General features: G+C 38.2%; 1 protein-coding gene across 1 annotated transcript in view; it reads left to right on the top strand.

Annotated features, from left to right (window-relative positions):
* Man1a2 (mannosidase alpha class 1A member 2) overlaps positions 1 to 26,496 on the top strand; it is a 128,531-nt gene that overhangs the window by 87,810 nt on the left and 14,225 nt on the right. The window contains exons 9-12 of the mRNA XM_059265959.1: positions 10,365 to 10,480; positions 14,756 to 14,975; positions 21,806 to 21,978; positions 24,704 to 24,819. Of these exons, the coding sequence (XP_059121942.1) occupies positions 10,365 to 10,480; positions 14,756 to 14,975; positions 21,806 to 21,978; positions 24,704 to 24,819 (625 nt within the window). The remainder of the gene's footprint in view (positions 1 to 10,364; positions 10,481 to 14,755; positions 14,976 to 21,805; positions 21,979 to 24,703; positions 24,820 to 26,496) is intronic.

Raw genomic sequence — 26,496 nt, 5'->3', positions numbered from 1 at the left:
GAGTACTAGGTGCTCATCCAGAGGGCCTGGGTTCATTTCCCAGCAACCTCATGGATGCTCACATCCATTTGTAACTCAAGTCCCAGGAGATCTAACACCTTTTGGTCTCTGCGTGAACTGCATGCATGTGGTTCACAGACACACATGCAGGCAAAACACCCATACACATACAGTTTTAAAAATGAAAAACAACAAATCTTCTCACTGTCTGACATGATGTTGGGGCTTATTTGCCTACCACTTTACCATTAATAAATCTTTCCTGAGACGGGCGATGGTGGCGCACGCCTTTAATCCCAGCTCTCGGGAGGCAGAGGCAGGCGGATCTCTGTGAGTTCGAGGCCAGCCTGGGCTACAGAGTGAGTTCCAGGAAAGATGCAAAGCTACACAGAAAAACCCTGTCTCGAAAAACAAACAAACTAACTGACTAAATAAGTAAATAAATACATAAATAAATCTTTTCTGGTGACAAACACTAACTCTTAAGATACTCCATTGTAACTTTGTACTATGATACATTACCATTCCATAGTGTTCTTTTTCACCAAATAGTCTTTTCTTGCACTTTGTCCTCAGCACCTTTCTTTGACTACCCAAGTTCAGTCCCTAGAACCCAACATGAAAGGAAAGAACCAACTCCTGAAGCTTGTCCTCAGTCATACGTTTGTACCATACCCTCACACCCACACTGATAATGATAATCATAAATAAAATTGACAAAAAAAAGGTACATTCTGTTTTGAACTGTTAAGTACACTCTCCAGATGTATGATGTCTTAGAAAAATTTGGAATTTCATCACAATGATCATAGTTACAGGAAATCTCTGTGTTCTATAAATGCAGTAGCCACTTTGTGGACCTCATCTGTGAATCCATCAACATCTGTTTCTCTTCTTGAAACACTTGCTTTCTAGGACATTCTTTTGCTCTCTTTTTAGTCTCACTTAGCAGTACTGTCTTTATGGATTTTCCCTTTAGCCCTGGTTTTCTTTGCCTTCTTCCCAGTGCTATGGTGTGAAATGCCATCTACATTCTGACTGTTGTATGACACTATTTCTGGGGAGTTGAGAGATACTGTCTTACCCTAGATAGGGAAGCAAGGACAGACTAAAGTAAGGATACCACCAACTTGGTGAACTTGGTGAATCAATGAATTTTATTGTGGTTACTTAGAGAAAAATGGGTGAGGACGCAAAAATGACTCGAAGACTGCTGCACCACCAAAACCTACCCCAGCGTGGTAAGAGCTCATGAATACTGGGAGCTTCAAGTGTATTTCATAACTTGCAGACAGCTCAACAGCTTGGAAACTTTTTCTTTGAGGCAACACAAGTGGTCTGAGCCTCTTCTAGACATCTCTATTCCTCCAGGTAGCTTGGGGGATCTCTGTTTCTTCTAGGTGGTCTAGTCTGAACCTCTTCTAAGAAGTTCACCTTATCTGTGAGTGTCTCTCAGCAGTCCTTAATGCTTATATATGCTTGGAGAATGAGGGAGCTAATGAAGCTGGTCAGTTTCAGGGACTTCCTGAAGTCTCTGAGTTGTTTACTTCCTGAGCTTATTAAGGAGCTTTCCTATTGGATGAAATGTTTCACCTCCTCTTAGAATATCCTATGTTTTAAACTAGCTCCCTCCAAAATAAGACAGTTTTCTTTGGGAGGAAATTGCCACTTAATACGGACAAAACTCAGGTTTAGAGTGCTAATCTTCTGTTATCCTTGGCCTCCGGTTCTATTGGACTTCTTTATTGAAATATCCAATAGACACCTCAAGTGCATGTGAGTATCAGCAACCCAATTCTTTATAGTTCTTGATATTACCAGGTATCTCTCTAGTTCTTTCAGTTTCAGTTAATGGCTTTTCTATTCTTGCTTATGCCATAAATCTTAGTGCTATTTTTTCAATTCATTGTTTCACACCCAACCTCCAGTTCTTCAGCAAATTCTTTTCTGTTTACTCTTGAAATAGACCTGGAATCTAGATATTGCTTACCCTGAGCTGAGCTACTCTAGAATCTAGGTACTGCTTACCCTGTGCTGAGCTACTCTTGAATCTAGGTACTGCTTACCCTGCGCTGAGTTACTCTCAAATCTAGATACTGCTTACCCTAAGCTGAGTTACTCTCTCCTGTTTATATTTTTGTAACAGTACTTTTTATGGATTAGTTACAAAATATCCTTTTAAAGGCTCCTGTGTTAAAGGCTTGGTTGCCAGCAAATGAGCTTATGTGAAGAGAATGGATCCCAAGGGCTCTGACCTAACCTATTGATAAAGCCCTTGTGTAGACACAATACAGTGGCATTATTGGGAGGTGGAGGGAAGTAGGCGCAGAACTTAATTGGAGGGAGGAGATCACTGCAGGCATTCCCTGGAAAGATCTCCCCTGTCTCTGGCCCCATCTCCTCCTCCTGACTGCCATGAGGTCAGCAGTAGGGTTCAACTACAGGCTTCCTGCCCTGGTATTCTCTCCCCCACAGTGCAGAAACAGTGGAGTCAGTGACCATGAACTGTAACCTCTAACACTGCGAAAATAAATCTTCCTTTTAAGCTGTTTCTACAAGTATTTGTAATAGTGATGATAAACTAACAACAGCTCCTGATCGGTCTTCCTGGGACTGCCTTCAGTCTATTCTAATATAGGAATCAGTCATTTTTTTTAGTTTATAAATTGTGCTACATTGTATGACTCTCTGGTGACTTTACATTTTACTATCCAGAGTGTAAGCTGAAGTCCTATGAGCCTTCTTTGATCTCTCTCCTGTTAAGTTTTTGTGGTCCACCTTCATTGACAACCTCCCCTTGGTTCTTGAGTCTAGCAAGCAAGTTTTTATCACAGAACCATTGTTCCTACCACTTGTGCTTAGACCAGTCTTCCCAGGGATACTCACATGGCTCACCCTCTCACTTTCTACGGATTTTTTTTATTTAAATTACCTTAGAGATAAGAGTCTTCCCTGCTTAAGTCATCTAAAATTTTTGCTATAGCCTGACTACCAGATCCATGGGTTATGCACTCCTTTGCTCCTGGATAATTCACAAGAACACAGAGTCTGAGCAGAATAGCTAGATTTGACTCATGTCTGCTACATTCTAGCTTTGTGACATGATTATTACTTAACTACTTTGCATCTGAGTTTTTCTCCTCTGTACAAAGTGGATAATAGCAGTGTAATATACTTTATGATATTATTGTAAGGATGAATTGGCTTATTATGTATAAAGTGCTTGAAATAGTACCTGATACATAGTGGTCCTTACTGTTTATTCTTTTGTCTTGCCTATTTCTCAACTCTCAACAGGATACAAGATCTGTGAAGGCAGAGTGTTTTGTCAGTTTTATTCCCTGCTTAGCCCTAGTGCCTAGAACAGGGCCATTCAAGAAATGTATAGTGAAAGAGTGAAGAAAAGTTTTAGTGATTATCCCACTTGATCTTTTGTACATTTTAAAATCATGATCATTCCTCAGTTTTCAAACTTGCCTTTCTCATGTTTGCCTAATGAACTCATAGTTCTGAACAGTCTGTGCTGATTCATTGATTGATCTGCAAGCCTACATAGATTTATGAAGTAAATACTATTTTTCTTTCCCTGTCTGTTGATGGATAAAATAAAGTACAGAGAAAATCAAGCCATTTGCACAAGGTAATACAGGTAGTGAGCACAGAGCAAAAGCCAGGGTTAGCATAGCAGACTGGCAGTAGATCATGCTCTTACCCCCTGCTCTGTGCATGCTACCTCCCAGGGCCTTACACTATGCCTTCTTTTTCGCTTTGTGCTTGCTGATCTGCAGTGTCTGCTGTGACCTTCTTCCCTGTCCCCTATTCTTTAAATGTTCATATTATCTCCTAAGTAGGAGTGTCTGTTAATATGCATGCCCAGTTTTACACATCAATAACTTGTACCACCCAGTTTAGCTTTTGTCTGGATTTCCTGTTTATCTGATTGCTTTTTTGTCCGCTCCATTTAGATATGTAACTAGCATCCTCAAATTCAACAGACCAGTTGTAATACCTTTCCCTTTAAGCTGTTCTCCAGCAGTCCCAGCTTCAGTGAGGAGTACCATTTGTCACTTTACTGCAGTTGAAAAGTTGGCATCACCCAGAATTTTCCTCTTTCAATAAGTATACCTGATAGATAGCACACACAGAGGTGTCATAGTCAAAGAAGATAATTAAGTTATTTTAAGAAGTGAATAATAAGTATCAAATGCTAAGAGGCAGATACAATTGAAGGGTGAAAGTTACAAATGAAAAGGCAGAGCCCTCATGAGAAAGAAGCTGAAGTGGTCAGCGTTCAGAGCCAGAGGACTGCTGTAGAGAACAAGGTGCTCCATCCTCTTAGTAATCAGAAGGATAAGGAAGAGTGCAGAAAAGTGAAGGACTTGTTTTCTGCATCCTCTTGCTTTCAGCTTTCTGAACAGTGGGGGACTTAGAGTTCAGAAATCTTTAGATCACTAGTCAAGAACACTAATCAAGTAGTCATGAAGATGATGATAGGCAGAGGCAGGCGGATCTCTGTGAGTTCTAGGACAGCCAAGGCTACACAAAGGAACCCTGTCTCAAAAAACAAAACAAACAAAAAGGTAATATGCAACACTGAGGTTTTCTTTGATGGTAGCTGTTCTGAGTTCTAATAGACTGTAGCAGGGATTTTAGAGAGTCTTATGAATAAAATCAAACCTGACACTAGTTATTGGGGTAAACATTGGAAGATCAGAGAGACAGAACAAACCACAGCTAACCTCACCTGGCCAACTTCTCAGCTGATCTTGTTTCCTCAGACTGGAAGCCTCTGTGTCCTCATATCCAAATGGCTCTCAGCTGAACTGTGCTGCTCAAAACCTAAAAGCTTAACCAGCCAAAATGCTTTGAGTTTCTGGTCCTCACGCCTTATATACCTTTCTGCTTTCTACCATCACTCCCTGGGATTAAAGGCTCGCTTTCTGGGATTAAAGGCATGAGTCACCATGCTTGGCTGTATCCTTGAACAGATGGATTTCTGCCTCTGGAATGCTAGGATTAAAGGCGTGTGCTACCACTGCCTATCCTAAGTATCTAGTGGCTTTTCTGTTCTCTGACCCCAGATAAGTTTATGAGGGTACACAATATTTTGGGGAACACAATACCACCACAGGAGACAGCTAAATTGATCTAGAGTTGGCATTTCATTGGCTATAACAGAGGAGCAGTGGAGCAACATTTATAAATGCTTGGACAGGAGGCGTTCCCTGTTACTTCCTCCCTGTTAGCCTGTGCTGTGTAGGAGCTCCACGAATAAGAGAATGAATATTTGTGGATGCTTGTCCTCTTGTCTGCTCCGTTTCCTTCACAGTTAGCCCAGTGCTTCTGAAGGTCCTTGGTGGTTTAGGTCAGTCACCATAAATGTGTGATTTCCAGTTCCCACTGGATCACTCCTGGTCAGCTGTTACCTTGATAGTTTACTCCCTATTTTCTGTTCTCGTTTAGGTTTTCTGTATGATCCTCCTACCAACCCTCTCTTTCGGCTGTTTTTACCTTGGTTGACAATTTTACTTTAGGTGTATTTTTAGTACCAGAGTTTTCAGTATGAAAATCTTAACATTCTAAAATCTAAGCTAAAATGAATTTGTTGGGTTTCTACTAATTCTAAATATTATTTTTGTTTCTTTTTTGTTTGTTTGGTTTTTTTTTTTTTTTTTTTTTTTTTTTTTTTTGAGACAGGGTTTCTCTGTGTAGCTTTGGCACCTTTCCTAGAACTCACTCTGTAGCACTGGCTGGCCTCGAGCTGGCAGAGATCCGCCTGCTTCTGCCTCCTGAGTTCTGGGATTAAAGGTGTGAGCCACCACCGCCCTGCTTCTTATTTTTGTTTCTTAGCTTAAAATCTGCTGTATTAAACTATAACTAACATGTAACAACTGTTAGAAAATGTTAATGGCACATCTGAAACATCACACTTAGGAAAGCCATTACAACAATGAAAATAGATAACATATCCATTGCCTCTGAAAAGTCTTCTCGTATTCTTTGGGCTCCCTTTCTCATGGTCGTCTCCTCACCCTCTTCAGGAAGGCGGCACTCATCTGCTCTGCGTGTGCTAGATGTCTATAGCCACATGGAAGGTTGTGTTCTTCCTATGGCTTCAGTCACTCATAATTGTGTTGTGAATAAACTTTCGTCGTGTGAGATTTCTATGATTTGTCTAATCGCTTATTGGTGGACATTTGAGTGTTTTCTTTGGGATTGACTGAAAATAAAGCTTGTGTTAACATTCCTGTGGAAGCCTCCGTGCATTCTCACTTCTCTTGGGTAGCTATTTAGATGACAATTTGTATTGTTTAGCAGAAGCCAAGCACTTTAAGAAATTGCCAGTCTGTTTTGAAGGGAGATATACCATGTTACACTACTGTCAGCATCTTCTAGGTACTCCTGACACAACCGGTCTTTTAATTCGACTTATTTCATAGCTTATTTCAGTTTTAGTTAGTGCCTCCCAAATGACTGCTGTTAAATACCTTTTTATGTGACATTTAGTATGTATTGAAGATCTTCGGTACATTTTCTGACAGAATTTCTTGTCTACTGCTTATTTTTTTAAGTGGGTTGTTTAATTTTTTAATTGTTGAGTTTTCTGATTTCATTATCTGTTCCAGTTGTAAAGCCTTTGTGAGAAATGGTCTTAGCAAGGCCTTTCCCAGTTTGTGGCTTGTGTTTTCATTTTCAGTAGCGCTGGAGAGTAAAATATTCGAAAGTCTGTTTTTTAATAACAAATCAAAGTTCATTTTGTGCCTGTAGATATCCAAATAAGGTAGCACCTTTTGTTGAAAAGGCTCTTTCTTTACTCAGTGCCTTACCCCTTGGTTAAAGCCAGTGTCTGTATAGTTAGGGGTTGGGTTAGAGTCTGTCCTGCTGTATCGCTCTGATTATGTATCCCTAAGACAGTAACTTGCTGTTTGAATACTGTAGGTTTATTATATGTCTGGAAATCAAGCTGTGCTGACCCTCTGATTTTTTGTTGCCTTTTTAAAGTTTTTGTTTCCTTTTTTCTAGCTTTTACTTAACTCACTAGTTGACTTTGCAGAGCTGGAGATTGGGCCTAGGGCCTTGCATATGCTAAGCAAGCACTTACTGAGCCCTGCACTACCCTCCTGTGGTCCTTTGAGAATCATCTTGCCCAGGGTTTGTTGAGTCTGTAGATCTGCTTGAGGAGAGTTGACTCTTAACACTAGTCAATATTCTAATCCATTAAGGAGGTATTTTTGACTTGACTTTTATTTAGTTTATAGTTTAACACAAATACTTTGTAATTTGGGGGGGGCATAGGTCTTTGACGTGTTTCACCACAAATGCATCATTTTAGGTCTCAAACCCAGGACAAAGGGCTAAGGTGCTTATTTAATGTATCAAAGCGGACTGGGCAGGTCAGTCTGGTCATGTTCACTCTGGACTCTGCAGATGTAACACTGTTTCTGTGCTTATAACTAAACGGTCCCCAGAGGCCTGGCAGTCTCTGTCCCATTGTGTGTGTCTGTTGTGACTCTTCTTTTCTACTCTTTTATTTCCATATTGTTTCAATATTTATAGTATCAGACTGTTACAGCTTTTTTTTTTTTGCTTTTGTGATTATAAAATGTTAATGTTAGGTTTTGTTTGTTTCTTTTTTAAGTAAAAGGTGTAATTCACCTTGTAAGTCCACCATCATTTGGCCACCATAGAATTCTTAAATATAGACATATTCTATATTGTAACCTGTTAGAAATGTAGTTATAAATGTATTCAGTCTGAAATTGAGTGAGGTATCATATTATAGTCCTGTCTTCTCCAGCTGTCTTCTATGATGCTCAGTTAACTTTAAGAGACTCAAGCAAAGGAACTTTCCTTTACATACTTAGGTAGAAAACAAGAGAATAGTTCTTAGCAGCATTAAGTTAACAGATCTTAGTTAAAGGTGATGGACATTTTATATTCAAGAACTTAGAAAATATGGTGACCGAGGTCAGAGAAGTGGTTCTCCTTAGGGAATGAGTGTTGACGGAAGGCCATGTGAAATCTGTTAGGGTGCTGGAAATGTTCTCTATTTATAGCTGTGTGATTTTAGTGGGATACATTGTATTAATAATTCGTCAACACATTTGCTTGTGATTTCAGGAAAAGTAGTGAAGTAAAACGGTGTTTAAGGGATCTGTGAACGATAGGGACAGTCAGTGTATTGCCTGCGGTGTGAATGATAGCCCTCCCACTCCTTCGTTTTCTACAGCAGAAGCTGATTTTGAGTTACATGAAGTTACATGTGCTAGGTAGTATATTTGTAGATCTGAAGTTAAAACTTAAGGCCTTTGCCCCAGAGATCAATCACTGTTAGCAATTCTGTTTAAAGACTTTGTACCCTAACATTTCTTAATACATAATTTTTAGCAATGTCAGACTATAAATATTATTCTGAGCCTGTTTCCCTTTCCACACTTAGCATTGTAAAAATAGATACCCGTCAATGTGAGATTACAGACACCCCGGGTTCTTTTTAATTATCGTGTACTGTACTGTACTATATTTATACTCTATTTATCAGCTTCCCTAGATATTTCAGGCTATGTTTAACTTTTTACAAATGGAAACAATTCTATAATGGATAATTTTATACCTGTATTTGTGTTTTTCAGGTAATGTTATAGAGTAATTCCAGAACTAGGGTCATATATTAAATTTTGGTATCTACCTCCAGTCCCAACAGTTATGAATTATATTGTCAGCATTGGGTAGTATGTCTTTTAAAATGCTTGAGGACCAGTGAGGATATAGCACAGTGGTAGAATGCTTACCTTGCATATACTAGGCTCTGGGTTCAACCCTTAGCACCACGAATGGATGGATAGACGGATGGATGGATGGATGGATGGATGGATGGATGATTCTCTCTCCTCCTCTTTCTACCCCTCCCACCCCCTTTCTCTTTGTCACTCATTCACTCACTCACTTGGGCTGTCAAGATGGCTCAGCAGGAGAAGGTACTTGCTTGCCAGGAAGCCTGAAGGTTGATTTTGAGCCCTAGGACCCACTTGGTGCAAGGAGAGACTGATCCCATACACATATGCTGTGATATATATATATATAATATTATAATATATATATATTATACACACACACACACACACACACACACACACAAATAAATAAATGTAATAAAAATATTCTTGGGGACATGCTAGATAGTAGTGGAATCTTGTTATTTTACTTGACTTTTCTCTGGTCACTGGAGTTGAGTGTGTTTTCTGAAGTAATGACTGAGTCTTGCTTCCTTTGTTAATTTTTGTGTCCTCCTTTTGTTTGCCTCTTTTCCCCCGGAGGTCTTTGCTTAGGGCATTATCATTTTTGCTGTTATATATGCTACAAATACATTCTATTCTGTTTCTTCTTTCACATTGACTTGTCTGAAATTTAGTTTGTGTCATAGGAAATTAAAACTTTTCCTTTATGACTCCTTCATTTTGTATTTAAGAACATCTGCCTAGGAAAACCATAAGTATTCTTTATATTCTTTTCTGCTTTACTTACAGTTTTATATCGCTAATAGTCCACAGGTATAGTCTGTGATCTAAAAAGATAAATTCTAACATGCCATTTCCTGCATCCGAATTGCAAGTTTTCCTCAGAAGCCACTGAATAACGTCCTCATCTTCCTGTGGTAGTACTGTCTGGTGGGTTGCAAGGTTTATACAGGTGGGGTGTTCTTCTTTATGGACAGAGACAATGGAAATTCTGTGATTAAAATCCCACAAAATACAGTCAAACTTGTGGAAAGTGAGGTATGATGGTGTGTTTGCCTTGGTGCTCTGGTTTAAAAGTATAAGTGATAAGTAATAGTATACCTATGAAAAAGCAATGTTTACTAATATGTGATAAGTATTAATTAAGGACAGAACTCAAAGCTAAGTATATTAGGAAAATATATTACAAAGTGAATCTTGCTTTCCAAACAGGACTTACCACTAGACATTGTTAGATAGAGATGTTTAGGAGTGAGTACCTTTTGTTTAGTACCAAATAGAAGTGTCATTTAATAATGGGTGTGTATTTAAAGCCACTATTGTATAAAAGATAATTATTTTACTTCTGCAAAAGTCTGGGTGAGCAACAGTGTACCAACTATGTAATTTAAGAAAAAGACTCATCAATGTAAAATACCACACGCAGAGGAGAGATTTCCTAGAAAATGAGACATATGTATAGGGAAGCCTAATGTACTTCTGCTTGACTAAGTAGAATATGTTGAAAGTAGGCATGCCACTATGATTATTAATCTGTTAAATGGTCTTTATTATTTAAAAATATCATTTTAATTGTCTTTATCTTCTCTTTCCCCTATCCATATCCTCTTTTCCCTTTTGCTACAGATCACACATCAGTTGGTGGTCTGGGAGATAGCTTTTATGAGTACTTACTGAAAGCATGGCTGATGTCAGATAAAACAGACCATGAGGCAAGAAGGATGTATGATGATGCTGTTGAGGTGATTATTGTTTGAATCTTTTCTTATAGTGAATATATATGTTGAATATTAGTGACTAGACAAATCAACCATTTTATTATAGGCATCTAGGCTAGATATGTAATATACATAAACATTATGTTCATTTGTCATAGTTTGTTAGTATTTTAATAGAAAATCCTTACTTTAACTCTTCTTATTTGTGACATTTTAAAGAAAATTGAGGAGTCTAGTGAATATATATATAAAACATTGTTTTAATTACAATTGGTTAATTTCTGCAGAGATTGGTAAAACTATTGACTTCATCCTTATCCATAACATTTCTTCTTTAAAGTGATGACTTAAGCCCACACGTTGAGAGTCTTTGAGTAAAGAACTGTGATGGTGCCCACTCGTGTGGTGCTTTCCCTGGGCCGGACACTGCTCTAGCCTGTCTACATAGATGATTCCATTCGGTTATTGTCATTTACACTTGAATTTACACAATGGCAGTGGTCAGGTAGCTTGGTGAAGGTCACAGAGCTTAGAGAGTCTGGAACTGAACCTGTCCTCTTCATAATTGCTTTATATTGTTTGGTATACGTATGACAACCTAAAAACTTGGAGTTAAGTCTACAAAATTTCTAGGAAAAAAATATAAAATAGAAAAATTTTCATCATTGAATAAGTCACTGACTTTCTGACCTGTTGTAAATCTATATCTCCTTGATGATTTTAATATAGCATAATCCTGATATAGTGATCTATTTTTAGCATTGTAGTTTTGTATTTTTAAAAGTCAAATCAAAGATCTTTATTACACATTTTATATTCTTCCTTTTGTCGGTAGCTGATTTACTGCCATTGTTTTTAAAAAGTGCTCGGGTTTGGAAGTTAATGTGTGATGCACAGCGCTCGGCTTACTGGTCACTCACTGAACATTTAATGAGGGATTATGTTAACTAATAAATTGAATTAAAGTTTCATCAAGAATCTAAATGTAAACGTGTGGTTTTAGAATATTTTAGAAGCATAGTGATGTACTGAAAATAGCCCTTAGGTTTCCTAGTTTCTCTATTCTTAAAGAATAGAGAGTAATTTGTTCATCAATTTCTGTACCCAGCACAAATACCCAAAATATAATATGTACTATAATACTTGAATGACTGTATTTTTGGAAAATTGTGACATTTGCCATGTATTAAACCATTTTTCTTTATACTTTTTCTTATATTCTTAACCTAAAATGTATTTTTACCTTTCTTGTCAAAAGAAAAAGAAAAATATTTTTATATTTTTATATACTATATATGTATATATCTTACATTTTATATAAAAGAAAAAAAAAGTTTGTGTTTATATATATATGCATATATATATATATTGTGATAGGTGTGACTGTTTTGAAAATCAATCTTAAAACTTGAAATTATTTTCCATTACATGTATCATATACTATATCTACACAACTTTATATACTTGTTTTCTCCATCCTGTTTTTATTGTTTTTTAAGTTTAGAATGGGTTCTTACTGTTTTTTAAAAATAATAATTGATCAAATTTCATTGCAAAATATCATCTCAGCTATACAGTTTTTGTACTTTGTTATCTTCAGCAAATACTCCTGTTAAGAGACAGTATTTTGAATTGTAAAATAACATTGAGTTCATAGAAGAAACAGGATCGGCTGAGTGTTTTAAGATTTCTTTCTAATTTATATGTCACTTCGGGGATATTCTGTTAAAATTCTTCTGTTCCCATCCTGCTCTCCTCTTCACTACAGAGTCCTATAATCCTGGTTTCTTCATCTTAGTGTTGTTGTAGGTTTTAGATCAAATTTACATTCAGTCTCTTGATTTTTTAAGCTAGTGTATGAAATATACATTTTAAAGGCCCTTTGGCAGCCAGGCAACTATGGTAATACTAGTGAAGATGTGTAAAAGTAATATAATTATCCCTAACTGCCATTCAGGAGCTGGCATTTTATGTAAGCATTGTTGTATTCTTTAGAGCAAAGAGTGCAGTAAAGTGGATCTCAGGCACCCAAAGGTAGTTAAGGATGTAAAGCCCTGTCTTCACTCACCCTTTCTTTAGTCCTAGTAAGTTCATGAGCATGTTTAGCTGTCTTACAGCACAGTAAGGTTTGTGTTGTAAAGGCCAGAGATGACAAAAACAGTGTAAGCATTATGCAAAAAGTTAAAACCCCAGTACTCAGGAGGAGGCAGAGGCAGGCAGATGTCGGTGAGTTTGAGGCTAGCCTGTGCTTCATCGTAAGACCATGTCTCAAAAACAAAAAATAAAAAACAAAACAAAAAAATTATAGCCAATTCTTTACACAGTTATTGTGTGTGTTGAAGCCATGTTAATATCACTTAGCTGTAAGGATGAAAAACTTAGCCTCTCTATTCAAAAGACTTTAATCTTTTAAATATATGTATTTGAGAATATCATGGTTAAAAAAATAACAAAAATCTTACAATCTGGTGGTCATCCCTATCATTTGATTTTCAGCTACTTACCATTGCCTTTCTCAGTCAGATTTAATTATCCAAGAGCTCTATCACTTATAAAATTATTTATTGAGTGCATGGAACATTATAACAGACCTTCTAGAACATAAGATGATGAAGGCATAATCCCTACAATTCTGTAAAACACACATTGTCATTACAGAAAGTAGAAGGTGTGTTTTTCCAGAGCTGGATATCATTGAACATGTCAGAAAACAACCCATTATCAAAATGTGAATTAATCCTTGAAGAAGTACATACCTTATTTCAGAAAGAAAAGCATAGCCCTTGTCAGCAGTCTAAGGACACAGTCCAGAGGAGCAAAGCTCATAAAAACAAAACAAACAAGCAAACCCTCATTATTAAAATGAAATGTGATTGTTATGCTCTACTTTTTCTTATATTTAAGCTTAGTGTAAAATATTTCCTTTGCTATCCCCGTTATCTTTAGTAAAATTGACTTTAGAAAAAGGAGAGTAGCCTCTTTCTGATGTCATCTCCTTTTGTCCATGACAAAACATCCAAAACAAATTGCCTTGCTTTGAGAAACCAGTTTACTAAGAAATTAAGGGATTATATATCAAGTTTCAACTAGTTTTGAAAGCCTTACCATGTGTAAAGTATATTATGCTTTTAAAAAATTAATTTGCTAAGTGACATAGTTACATGAAAAATTAAGAACAATTTTATCTACTTACCCAAACCTTATTTTATCTTTTTTTGCGGGGGGGAGGTGGGGTGTTTGAGACAGTGTTTCTCAGTATAACAGCCCTGGCTGTCCTGGAACTAGCTCTGTAGACCAGACTGGCCCAGAACCCAGAGAGATCCGCCTGCCTCTACCTCCCAAGTACTGGAATTAAAGGCTTACACCACAACTGCCCGGGCACCTTATTTTATCTTAACTTACTGAATCTTCTGTTCAGTTTTTCTTGTTTGGAATAGAAAATGAATTGGTAGAACCTTTTGGATTATAACTTATTAAGGTGATCTCAGTCGATTAATTATTATGACTCATTTAGCTCAAGAAGATGAGCTGTACGGTAATATCATGCAGAAAAGCACTCAAAGGCCATGTCTCTCCTCCCCTGTTTTGCTTATAGTAGTGATTAGGATGTTAGTTCCAGGCTATATATACACTTTGATAACTCATTAAAATTTTACTTCCCATTAGGTTTCCAGTTTGTGAAAGCGATTAGTTTGTAAAGTATCATAATGCCAAGGTCGTTCGGCTGGTCAAAAGTCTAGACGTTGTTCAGATACTCAGAGTTTGTGCTCTAGTTTCATTGTTGCGGTGACATTACCCTACCAAAAATAACAAGGGGAGGAGAAGATTTATGGGACTTAGAATCCCATGTTACATCCTTTATTGTGTCAGGGTAGGAACCTAAAGCATCACTCCTACCGTCAAGAGCAGAGAGGGCCCTTCCTCCCCGGCGTAGGTGTGCTTTTGCTCAGCCAGCAGCTCCCTTCTCTCCTACACAGTCCAGGGCCAGCCCGTGAAAGGGTGCTGCCATATTGGGAATGGGGCCTTCCCACTGATTGGACAACCCAGACAATCCTCATAGACTAGACATGGCCTCAGACCAACCTGGGCAATTCCTTGTTAAGACTATCCCCCTTGAGGGAGAACAAGGGAATTCATGGCTGATAATGTAGAACTGAATTGTATTGCAAAATAAAAATTAAAAAAATTAAATAAAAAAAAAAAAAAGACTATCCCCCTTGGTGATTCTAGGCTGTCAAGTTGACAGCTAACACTAAACAGAACAGTTTGTGTGTGAAATTGTTTATCTTTTTCTTGAAGGCTATAGAAAAACATCTTATTAAGAAATCCCGAGGAGGTCTTGTCTTCATTGGAGAATGGAAGAACGGACACTTGGAAAGGAAGATGGGACATTTGGCCTGCTTTGCTGGGGGAATGTTTGCACTTGGAGCAGATGGTTCCAGAAAGGACAAAGCTGGTCACTATTTAGAACTAGGGGCGGAAATTGCACGAACATGTCATGAGTCATATGACAGAACTGGTAAGAACGTTAGTAAGGCTAATGACTTAGTCTAAAATGACCTCAGTTAAACGTGTTTCCAGAAATTAGGAGGAAAGTGTATATTTGTACTGTTCACTTCAGAATACTGCACACTTAAAATAGCAGATCATTTTTCTCAACTTTTATTTTAATTCTAGAAATAGGTTTCCAATATCATTTTTAAAACTTCTGAATTCTGGGGAGTTTTTTGTTTGTTCTCTAATATTTAGAAAACAATTGTTGTAAACACAAAAGATAGAATATTTGTATGGAGTAATGTCACTTATTTTTTAGTAAAAATCCAAAATTGTTAGTTTATGTCACTGTGCCTATACTCTTGAGAAAATAAAAGGAACCAAAAGAGAATAGTCATTTCCTCCAAAGTACAGTTGTTATCTGGCTATCAGACAGATTGTCGTTTACTTAATTCACCAATGAGTTTTGTATGTTTGCTTAAGAAAATCCTCTGGCATTGCCTTGGGAAAATATATAATATTTTCTGATTCTCTGTGTTTTAGAGGTGAGATGGTTTTTATTATTGACAAAAATTGGTTCAAAACACAGATACTCATGCATTTACAGATGGCCATTCAATATCTAATGGAAGGACTCCCTGCGGGGCAGTAAGGAAAGGGGGCTGCACTGGGGTCGACCTGCAGTTTAGTTTGGCTTTACAAACATGTTTTTCTGTGTGAAATAATTAATGACCTGGAGTCCTACAAACTTGTAATTTCTATTTGTGGTTTCAGAAGTTGAATTGCTGCTTTTCTACAGTAACTGAATTTCTGTTTCAGAGTTAATTTGTCATTAAGTACCATGACACAAATATAATTGGCTTGAAATTTGTCCTCGTTCATAAAACTATTGAGTTATTTTTATATAGTAAGGAATTGAATTTAAGGTGAAATTGACCCTTCAATTCTATCATTGTCCAAACTTGTGGTTTTACTTATTTAAAAATATAGTTCAAAAGAATATTAACACATGTTATTTCAGTGTGGTTGAATGTTGGTATTAAGACAAGGTTAGTGATCTGATTGACAAACAAAGTTATCACAGTGATAATTATCAGAGTATGAATTATACACTTAAAATGTAGTTGACAGCTGAGTAAAATTCCATTGTGCATCTATGCTACATTTTTATTTCCCATTCAGCTGTTGGTAGGTATCTAGGCTAGTTCCATTTCCTTAGGATTGTCAGGAGGACATCAGTGAACATGGATGTATAAATATCCTGTAGTACGATGTAGCGTCCTTTTGGTATAACAGGAGGAGTAGAGGGGCTCATACAGTAGTTCTGCTTTTAGTGTTTTGAGGAAACACCTGTTAGTTAGTGGCTAGTAGTTAGTTTTAATTACCAGTTTTATACAATCTAGAATCACCAGGAGAGAAAGTCTCAATGAAGACTTGTCTAGATTAGGTTTGCCTATAGGCATGGCTTTGGAAGATTGTCTTGATATGCCATGACCTATTCTAAAAGTGGGCAGTACCCTTCCCTGGGTTTGAATCCTGGATTGTATAAAAGGAGAAAGCAAGCTGGATACAAGCATACATGCATTGATTTGTTATAATATTACAGTTCTGACTGGTGTTAGCATCCTTGAATCACTCCAAAGACCACGATGCAGTCAGCAAGAGTATATTTCTTGAGAGAAAAAAAAAATTCCAGCATGCAAGAGTCTATCATTCATCCAGGGTCGTCATTCATGGTGACCCTGGGAGAAGTGCATAAGCTCCTTTTAATCATAGCAAAGAAGATTTTAGGGAGGGGAGGCTAGTCTAGGGGTTGATAGGTGGGTTTAAACAAAAAGTTTATGGGTTGTTGAAGGATTGGTTGGTAGCTCTAGTGGTTAGGGACTTTGTAGCAGCAGGGTGGGGGAAGCTATCTTTAGCTATCATTAGCTAGCAGAAGGCTGTGGGGTGTTTGCTGATTGGTTACCCCCGGGCTGTGGTTTTTCCAAGAACGGCCTGTCCAGTTCTAATAAACTGAAACTGAGGCCTGGTTTCTGACAGGCCATTAGGAGCCTGTCATGGCGTTTGTTTGGCTCTCTCAACTGCATGTAATATGACTAACTGCTTTAGGTTCCTGCTGCCTTGACTTCCCCACTGTGATGAACTGTGACATGGAATTCTGAGCTCTAAATCCTTTCCTAAATTGTATTCATTAGGGTGTTTGATCACAGTAGCAGGAAATGAAACAAAGACATCTCCATACTGATTTCCATAGTGACTTTGCTAGTTTAGGTTCCCACCAGCAGTATTAAGGGATTAAGGGTTCCACTTCTCCAAATCCTCATTATTTCCTTCCTTCCTTCCTTCCTTCCTCCCTCTTTCCCTCTCCCTTTGTTTATTTTTGAGATTGACATTTAATTACATTTCTCCCTTCCCTTTCCTCCCTCCAGACCCTCTTATACCCTTCCCAACTCCTTCAAATTCATGGCCTCTTTTTTTTTTAATCAATTGTTAATTCATATACATATGTATATTATACATATATATTCCTAAATATAACTTGTTCAGTCAATATAATGTTACTTGTTTTCAGGGCTGACTGGCACTGGACAACCAGTAGGTGTACTATTCCCTGAGGAAGGTCACCTCTCCTGCTCCCAGCTTTCCTCAGTTGTCTATAGTTCTTTGTGTAGGGTTGAGGCCTCATAGGCTTTCCTCATCCACTTGGGCATGTCTATCAGTGTCAAACTTGTTCAGCTCTCGTTTGGGCAGTCAGGTTTATAAGACTTTACAGGTGTAGCTTCTGACATTACTAGGAGACACAGTCTCACTGCAGACTCCTGATTCTCTGGCCCTTACAGACTTCTGCCCTCTCTTTTTCAATGTTCCTTGAGCCTTAGGTGTGGGAATGTTTTGTAGATGTATCCATTGGGCCTGGGCTCCATGACTCTGCTTTTTTTTTTTTTTTTTTTCCGAGACAGGGTTTCTCTGTGTAGCTTTGCGCCTTTCCTGGGACTCACTTGGTAGCCCAGGCTGGCCTCGAACTCACAGAGATCCGCCTGCCTCTGCCTCCCGAGTGCTGGGATTAAAGGCGTGCGCCACCACCGCCCGGCCAGACTCTGCTTTTTGATTGGCTGTGATTTTCTGTTTATTGCAAAGAGAAGTTTCCTGGATGAGGGGTGAAGACTACACTTACCTATGGGTATAAGGACAAATGCTTATAGATTGTTGTTAGGGATTATGCTGGTTTAGTAAATTAGTGGTTGTAGATTTTCCTGCAGTGACCATGATTTCAATAGCACTAAGTGGTTAGCCAGGTCTCCAGCACCAGCAGACAGCTGGGGAACAGGTGGTATTGAGGGGTGGGTCACACTATCCTGCACCACTTGTGACATGGATGTGGGAAGGAGGCTACTGAGAGTGGGAAAGTACAAGGTAGGGGATGCAGGGGGGGGGGGGGAGTAGGGAGGAAGGTATGGGAGAGAAACAACAAAAGCAAATTTTGTTTGAAAATGCCATAATGTGTAGCTGGAAGATTTCCTGTGTCCTGGCATGCTGGCAGTCAGGACAAATCTCTCCCACTCATGTCCCCCAAGTAAACACACAGAGGCTTACACTAATTATAACTGCATTGGCCATGGCTCAAGCTTTTAGCTAGCTAGCTCTGTAACTTAAATTAGCCTATAACTATTAGTCTATGTATCACCACATGTTCTATGACTTTACCTGCATTCAATTCATGTTGCTCCTTGGGCGGCTCGCTGGCATCTCTCTCTGCCTTCTTCCTGTCTCTCTCTTTGAATTTCCCGCCTACCTCTAAGCTGTTTTGCCATAAGCCAAACGGCTTTATTTATCAGCCAGTCAGAGCAACTCATATTCACAGTGTACAGAAAGACATTCTCCCATCAATAATGGAATCCAATTTTTTAATGAGCTAATAAAAAAATATAGAAAGTGAAACTAATATTACTGAGACATTGAGGACTAGCATAGATATTTGCTGATGGGCAACTGGGCTTTTGTCATGAAGATTATGACCATAAATGGTAGATCTAAAACATGGAATTTATAGTAGCAAATATACTAAAAATAAGGCATGCCCTAGTTCTAGAACTACTTATTCCATTAAACAGGGAGCACCTTACATGTTGGGTACTATGCTAGATATGTGCACGTTAAGTAAAATGTCAACAAGATACAGCCTGTGCCTCTGAGACACTTGTGGAATTCCAGGGGACTTCCAGGAACCCTTTGTATTTCTGGATTCTTGGTTCTGATAGCACTGTTGAGCAGGCTCCATTTGTTGTCAGTTTTATGTAGCAAGTAGAACCTGTGACCCTCTTTGTCATGGTACCCCCAAAAGCTTACTGTTTGATTGGTGTCTTGTACTTTTATATCTTTGGCTGATTTTAATTGTCTTTATTCTCAACTTAGATCCTTGGATTAGAAAGTACAGCCCTAGTTTTCCTATATTCTCAGCTGATTATTTTATACTCTGCTGCGTTTTCTTATGACTCATTATACGTTTTTGGTGACCATATTTTAAAAATTACATCCCTTCCTAGTAATTATTTCTGCTAATTAATAATGTATTCATTGCCTTGGGAGTTAGTTTCACTTTGATTCATTGTTGGAATTAGGATTAAAATTAATTCAAAATTGAATCATCTTAATGTATTTCACCATGTGGTGAACATAGCCAGTTACAGTATTTAGCTGGGTTATGGGAAGCATCACTGAACCTGTTCATGGGATGAGCACAGCCTTAGCAGTAGTTTAAGCATGATGTACATATGGGACACTTACATTGATGGTTGATGGGTACATTGTTTCAGTTTATTCTAAACATGATTTGGGAGGCTTGCCCTTTTTCATTCATAACACTTTATAGGAAAAATCTATTCTTGTTCTTGTATGTTTGTGTGAAGTTATACATGACCACTAATCAAAATAATTTTCAGTGAGAAGCTCACAATGTTAATTCCTTACAGCAATTTCTATTCTAGTTCTGTTTTATCATTATAATTATGGAAGTTATTAACTAATATAATCTTAAGGTTAACCTTTAAAATCTTCATCTGATCACCTCTTAGTACTAACAAATTTAAAGTTAGCCTACAAAATAACAGCTTTCATTATGGCGTTTTTGCATTTTTGTTTCAGTAAATTCTCCCCCACATATTCTCTTCTTCCTCTACTAGTCTCCTTCCCACTTAGGTATTTCATAGTTATTACCCTCCCTATTAGATCCACATAAATACACATGTATCTTTATCTGTATGTCTGTCTATCTAGCTGTATCTATACAGAAACAGATATAAATTCAAAGCTGGGATTTGCACATCAGAGAGAATATGTGTGGTATTTATCTTTCTGAGTCTGGGATTCCTCATTGATACAGTAATTTTCAGATCCATCTATTTTCCTGAGAATTTCATTTTTCTTTAGAGGAAAGAAAAAACAAACAAGAAACTAAACCAGTTAACCTGCCCTTGGTTACTTTCATGGTTACTTTCATCTCAGTGCTTACGATGTTGGACTTTTAAAAAATAAAAAATAAAAAATAAAAAAAAATAAAAAATACTTTGGTTTGTTTAGTCTTGACAGTCTCATTATATACCAAGGATGGCCTTGAATTCAGAGTCTGTGCCATATAGTACCAGAAGTTACTAGCAAGAATAGTCAGACAAGAAAGAGAAATGAAACACATGCAGGTCGGAAAGGAAGAAGAAAATTCTCCTGATTTCCACATGGCATGATTATCTGTGTAGGAAACCCTAGTGAGAACTGCAGGTGCACACGCACAAAACCCTGTTGGGTAGAATGAATTAATTCAGTGCAATGACAGGATACAGATCAGTGTGCAGAACTCAGTTCCATTTCTTTACACTAATCACAGTCTGTTGGAGGGAGAATTAGGAAAAGAACCCTGTTTGTGGTAACATCAAAATGATAAAAATGGGAGCTAGAGAGAGCTCTGTGGTGCAGATGCCTGCTGTGCAGATTTGAGGGCTGGAGCTCCTAGCACCCACTTAAAAGCCAGGCCTGGGCCTGGGTGTTTCTTTAACCCAACACTGACAAGTAGAGACAGGAGGATAGCTGGGACTTGCTGGCTGCAAGAGACTCTGCTTCAAAAGAACAGGACAGAGTGATACAAGAAGATGCTTAATGCCTTCCTTCCCTTGGCTTCCACATGCCATGTGCGCACGCTCACACTTGTGTGCATGCTCTTCCCTGCCCCCCCCCAAGAATAATAATACTTAATGAATGGATTTAACCAAAGAGAGAAAGATTGTATGCTGAAAATTACAAAATATTGATGAAAATAATTGGAGACACAAATAAAGGAACAGTTAGTATCTGTGTTCATAGAGTGCATGCTATAGTTACCTTTGGGTTTGTTCCCAGGGTACTACTCAGCTCTTGATAGAGTCAGATTTAGCCCCATATTGATGTATTGCTGTATGTTGTTCTGAGAGATACTTCATGCCAGAGCAGTAGAAATAGTTGTAATTCTGTTAGAAGGAAACCAAGTGTGGTTCTTTTGAAACAACTCATTTTGTAAAACAGTAACAATAAAAATAACTAAAGTTACTTGGGGCCAGGGTGTAGCTCAGCTTAGTAGATGAGAGGTTCTGGGTCCTGGGGTGTAGCTCAGCTTAGCAGATGAGAGGTTCTGGGTCTTTAACACCAAACAAATAAATAAAAATTAAAACAATCAGAAGCAAAAAAAACAAAAACAAAAACAAAACCCTACAAAAGATAAAAGATTACTTCATACTTCTTCCTTGTAGAGACAACAGTAAGTATTCCTTAAAACATACATGTTGTTTATGTAGCTTTTTTTTTTTTTTTTTTTTTTTTCACATATTACAGCGTTAAAACTAGGTCCCGAATCATTCAAGTTTGATGGTGCAGTGGAAGCCGTGGCTGTGCGGCAAGCTGAAAAGTATTACATCCTCCGTCCAGAAGTAATTGAAACCTATTGGTATCTATGGCGATTCACCCACGACCCAAGATACAGGCAGTGGGGCTGGGAAGCAGCACTGGTAAATACACTGATTTCTCCTTTTGTCTAAGCTGATTGGGCAGGGCTGCCCCCTGTACCACATATCCTCATCCCAGTTACTTGATTTCGAGAACCATACATTTTCATTTCTCTGGAGAAGAAACTATTCTCAATTTGTTTCTTGAGTAGTACAAACAAGCCTTAGACTCCTATTTGCTTTCTATTAGTACTTACATAACCGTATACATTCACTATTCTAGTAAGTAACTATAAGGAGTTATTTAAAAGGCAGGCTCTCAGTATTGTTACAAAATAAGCAGTATTATTTTTTATTATTTCTTTTTAATGTTTAACCACTGAAGAAAAGAAGCATTATCATATTAACCCAGATTCGTAGCCTGGGCAGATGATTCTTGTTCATTTTACCTTGTGTTCTAATAATTCATGTGTGGATCATTAATCTGTTTTTAAAAATAGATTTAAAGACAATATATGGTATGCACACATACAAGCAGACTCTGTGTGTGTGTGTGTGTATTCAGAAGCAGGAATTTGTTACGGTTAGTAAGTAAAGGAAGCGGTCCGTTTACTCTTAAATAGTCAACATTCACACGGAGTATGGTGATGGGTGTTTATAATCCTAACCTTCAGGAGGCTGAGGTAGGAGCTGTCATAAGTATGATACCAGATTGGGCTGCCAAGTGAGCCTGGAGCCTGCCTGGGCTTAAACTGTTCTGATATGGTGATGAGATAGTCTTTAAAACAAACAAAAACATTTATATTATTTGTGTATACCCCATGAGTGTGCATACCTGTGGAGGCCAGAAGAGGTTGTTAGATCCTCTGGAACTGGAATTACAGGTGTTTCTGAGCCCTCTGGTATGGGTGCTGGGAACCAAACCCAGGCCCTGTGCAAGAGCAGCAAATGCTTTGACCTGCTGAGCCATCAAGGCAGCCTGAGGATCTGTTCTTCACATGATCCCTAGGATTAATAGGCCATTTATATTGCTAGATAAAAGCACCAGGCCTCAGGTGGAAGGCTTTAAAACCCAGCAACAACAAATAGAGAGCTCTAAAAAGAAATTGGAATCAGGTGGTGGTGGTGCACACCTTTAATCCCAGCACTTGGAAGGCAGAGGCAGGCGGATCTCTGCAAGTTCGATGCCAGTCTGACTGTCCTGGAACTCACTTTGTAGACCAGAGCTGTTACACAGAAAAACCCTGTCTCGAAAAACAAAAGGAGGAGGATGAAGAAGAACTTGGCTTAAGCACTTTTCATTGTTAACTAGTTAACTAGCTTTATATTAGAAGAGAAGGCCAGATGAATAGGAAAGGTAGTAAGAGTAGGAACAAGAAGCCGCAGCAGCAGTGCTGAGGGAAGGACTGTGCCTTCATTGCTCAGTAGCTCAGGGTTACGTAGAGCAGCGAAAGAGCGAGCCTCAAGTGTTCTTAGCTTGCTGAACATCCAGTTCTGCAGTGGGAGTGACACATTTGCACCAGCAAGACAGTCAGTGGCTTTGACTTAAACGTAGAGTTGTGAATAGGTTGTTTTTTATTTAATACATTGGATTTATGCATGTTCAAGCTCACAAAAAGAAATATACAGTAAGCATTTTAAATTCCAGTCAGGTATTAGAACACAGTAGTTAAGAGAGAACAAATTGCTCAGCTCAGTTTCTCCATCTGAAAAGTAGAGCTGTTAACCTCCTAGGATTATGAAATTTAAATGCTAGTGCATGTGAAGCTCTTGGAATGGCCTTCGGCAGATTGTTAGCTCTAAATAGCCATTATCATCTAGGCATGTAGGTGTACACTTCCTGCTACTTCTCACCACCTATGGTACCTAACTAATGAGACTGTGGGAATACAATGTCTCAGAATAGAGCATGGTTACAATAAATATCTCTTATTACCATTAAATCATACATTTTTAGGATGTTGTGAGTTTTTGTTCTTGGAAATGATCACACTGAAATTCATTGTGTGTGTTTGTGTATATGTGTGTACTCATGCATGTGTATGTGGAGTTCAGAATACAATCTCATGTTCCTCTTGTGCCTTCCACCTTTTAAATAGGGTCTCTCATTGGCCTAAGACTTCATCAAGTAGGCTAGTCTGCCCAGTCAGGTTAGCAAGCTCCAGGGATTCACTTTTATCTGCCTATGTTCTTAACCATTGCTGGAATTACAGGCACACACCATTGCACTCTGCTTTTTACATGGATTCTGAGGAGCTGAACTCAAGTCCTCACTTTTCAAGACAGTTACTTTATGAGCCATTTCCTCTACCCCTAATTATAAGCTTATTCCTGTCTTGATGTGTGCCAGACAGCTCCCTAATTCAGAAAGAACAGGTCAAATTCGACATTTAAGTTAGGAAAATATAAGCTTATTGTAGAGAGATTATGGTGTTAGACAGGGAAGGACATCTCAGTACAAGCTTGTTTTTCCAGTATGAGAACATTTCCATTTGATAACACTATGCTTAGGCTTAATATAGTATCAGTTACAAAAATGCCAATTTTCCTACAGATTTATCTGTTTGTTTTTCTTTTTGTTACAGACAGGGTCTCACTATGTAACCCTAGCTGTCCTAGAACTCACTTTGCAGACCAGGCTGGCTTTGAACTTACAGAGATCCATCCGTCTGTCTGCTTCCCAAGTGCTGGGATTAAAGGCCATTATGCCCATCCTTTCTATGAACTTTTGAATGCAGTCTTTCAACTTGTCCACAGAATTAATTGTCTTCTCTGCTCTCCTTCACAGGCTATTGAAAAGTATTGCCGAGTCAGTGGTGGGTTTTCCGGAGTCAAGGATGTGTATTCCCTCACTCCTACGCATGATGACGTGCAGCAGAGCTTCTTTCTCGCTGAAACATTAAAGTAAGCATGCACTCGGAGTGTTTTAAGTAAGCTTATTTAAAAAATGTTCCTATTACTAAGGCAATATATAATGTTGCCATACAGGTATATAATGGGTGATGTTTAAATCAAATTAATCGTATCATTCAACTCAAATAATTAGTTCTTTCTGAAATGTAGTGTTATCTATAATCACCCTTTCTGCAGTAGCGCACCAGAACCTCTTTCTCCCCTTGTGACTGTAACAGTGCTCACTGGTCCTGTCCCTTCCCGTCTCTCCAGGCTCTGGTTGTGCTGTCTACCCCTATGCAGTCATCCTTTTTACCTTCTACCTAGGAGTGAGATCATACAGTTAGTTACTTGTTTTCCTGTGCCTAGCATCTTTCCCTAGACATAAATTTTAGATCCACCCAGGCTAATAAAAATGACAAAATTTCATCATTTTTAATGGATGAATAATATTCCATTTGTAGATTATATGCCACATTTTCTTTATTCATTAACATTTTTGTAGAGTAATGTTGCTGTATGATTGCTAAATAATTAGTGTGACTATATGTTACATGTACAAGAGTTTATTACAAGAGTTTTATGTAGTTGGGTTGGTAAATATTAAGCTGTATCTTGAAGAATGGCTGTAAGGTAGCTATTTTATCAAGTAAATGTTCTGTTGTGGTCATGCAAGCCTCTAATCCTAAAACTCTGGAGATAAGATATAACAGGGTTTTTCTTTTGGGCCACCAACCAGCTCCCAAATCATAACCCAGAGACTTCCTGTTAGTTATGCATGCTTGGCCTAGCTTAGGCTTGTTTCTGGCTAGCTCTCTTTAACTTAAACTAACCTGTTTCTCTTTATCTACCTTTTGCCTCCTCAGGACTTTTTATCTTTTCTTTCCTTCTATATATCTTACTTTCATTGCTTCTCATGTCTGACTGGTAGCTACCTGGATTCTGGCTCCAGGTGTATTCTTCTCCTTCTCCCTTGTTCTCTCCTTCTCTCTCCTCTCCTTTCTCCTATTTATTCTCTCTGCCTGTCAGCCCCGCCAACCCCTCTCCTGCCTAGCTATTAGCCATTCAGCTTTTTGTTAGACCAATCAGGTGCCTTAGTCAGGCAAGGTAAAACAAATGCAACACATCTTTACATAATTAAATAGAGCACAAACAATTGTAACACATCTTTACATCGTTAACAAAGGCAGCAAAAACAAATATAACACATCTTTGCCTAGTTAAAATAATATTCCATAACAGCAAGACCCAAGCATTGCCAACCCTGGGTCATCCTGAGCTATATACGTATGTATATAGCAAGACCCTGTCTCAAAAAAATAATAGTAAATCAGGGGAAGGGATAGTTAGTACCTTTAAATAAGTTATTTTGTTTCTGCTCTTTGATATACTTTATAATCACCTAGAAAACTTCTTACAGCATAGATACAATGGCCCATAACTACAAAATTTTAGTAGGCTGAGGTAGAGCCAGGCAGTATGATGGTCATCTTTGGACCCAGCCGAGTTCAGAGTACATACATCTCTTAGGATGATCATATATGTTTCAGTGGTACTAAATAGTAATGTAGCCACCACCAGCCATTCTCCCCATAAGGTACATAGAAAGGAAAAATGGGGAAGGAAAAAAGACAGTTTGGAGTGTATACTCAAAAACCCAGGTGGAGCTCTGTAAATAGGCTTGGGAGG

The sequence above is a fragment of the Peromyscus eremicus genome, chromosome 6, assembly GCF_949786415.1.
Source record: "Peromyscus eremicus chromosome 6, PerEre_H2_v1, whole genome shotgun sequence".
NCBI classification, from domain to species: Eukaryota; Metazoa; Chordata; class Mammalia; order Rodentia; family Cricetidae; genus Peromyscus; species Peromyscus eremicus.
Note: the sequence above shows the minus strand (reverse complement) of the source record. Positions and strands in the feature narration are given on the sequence as shown.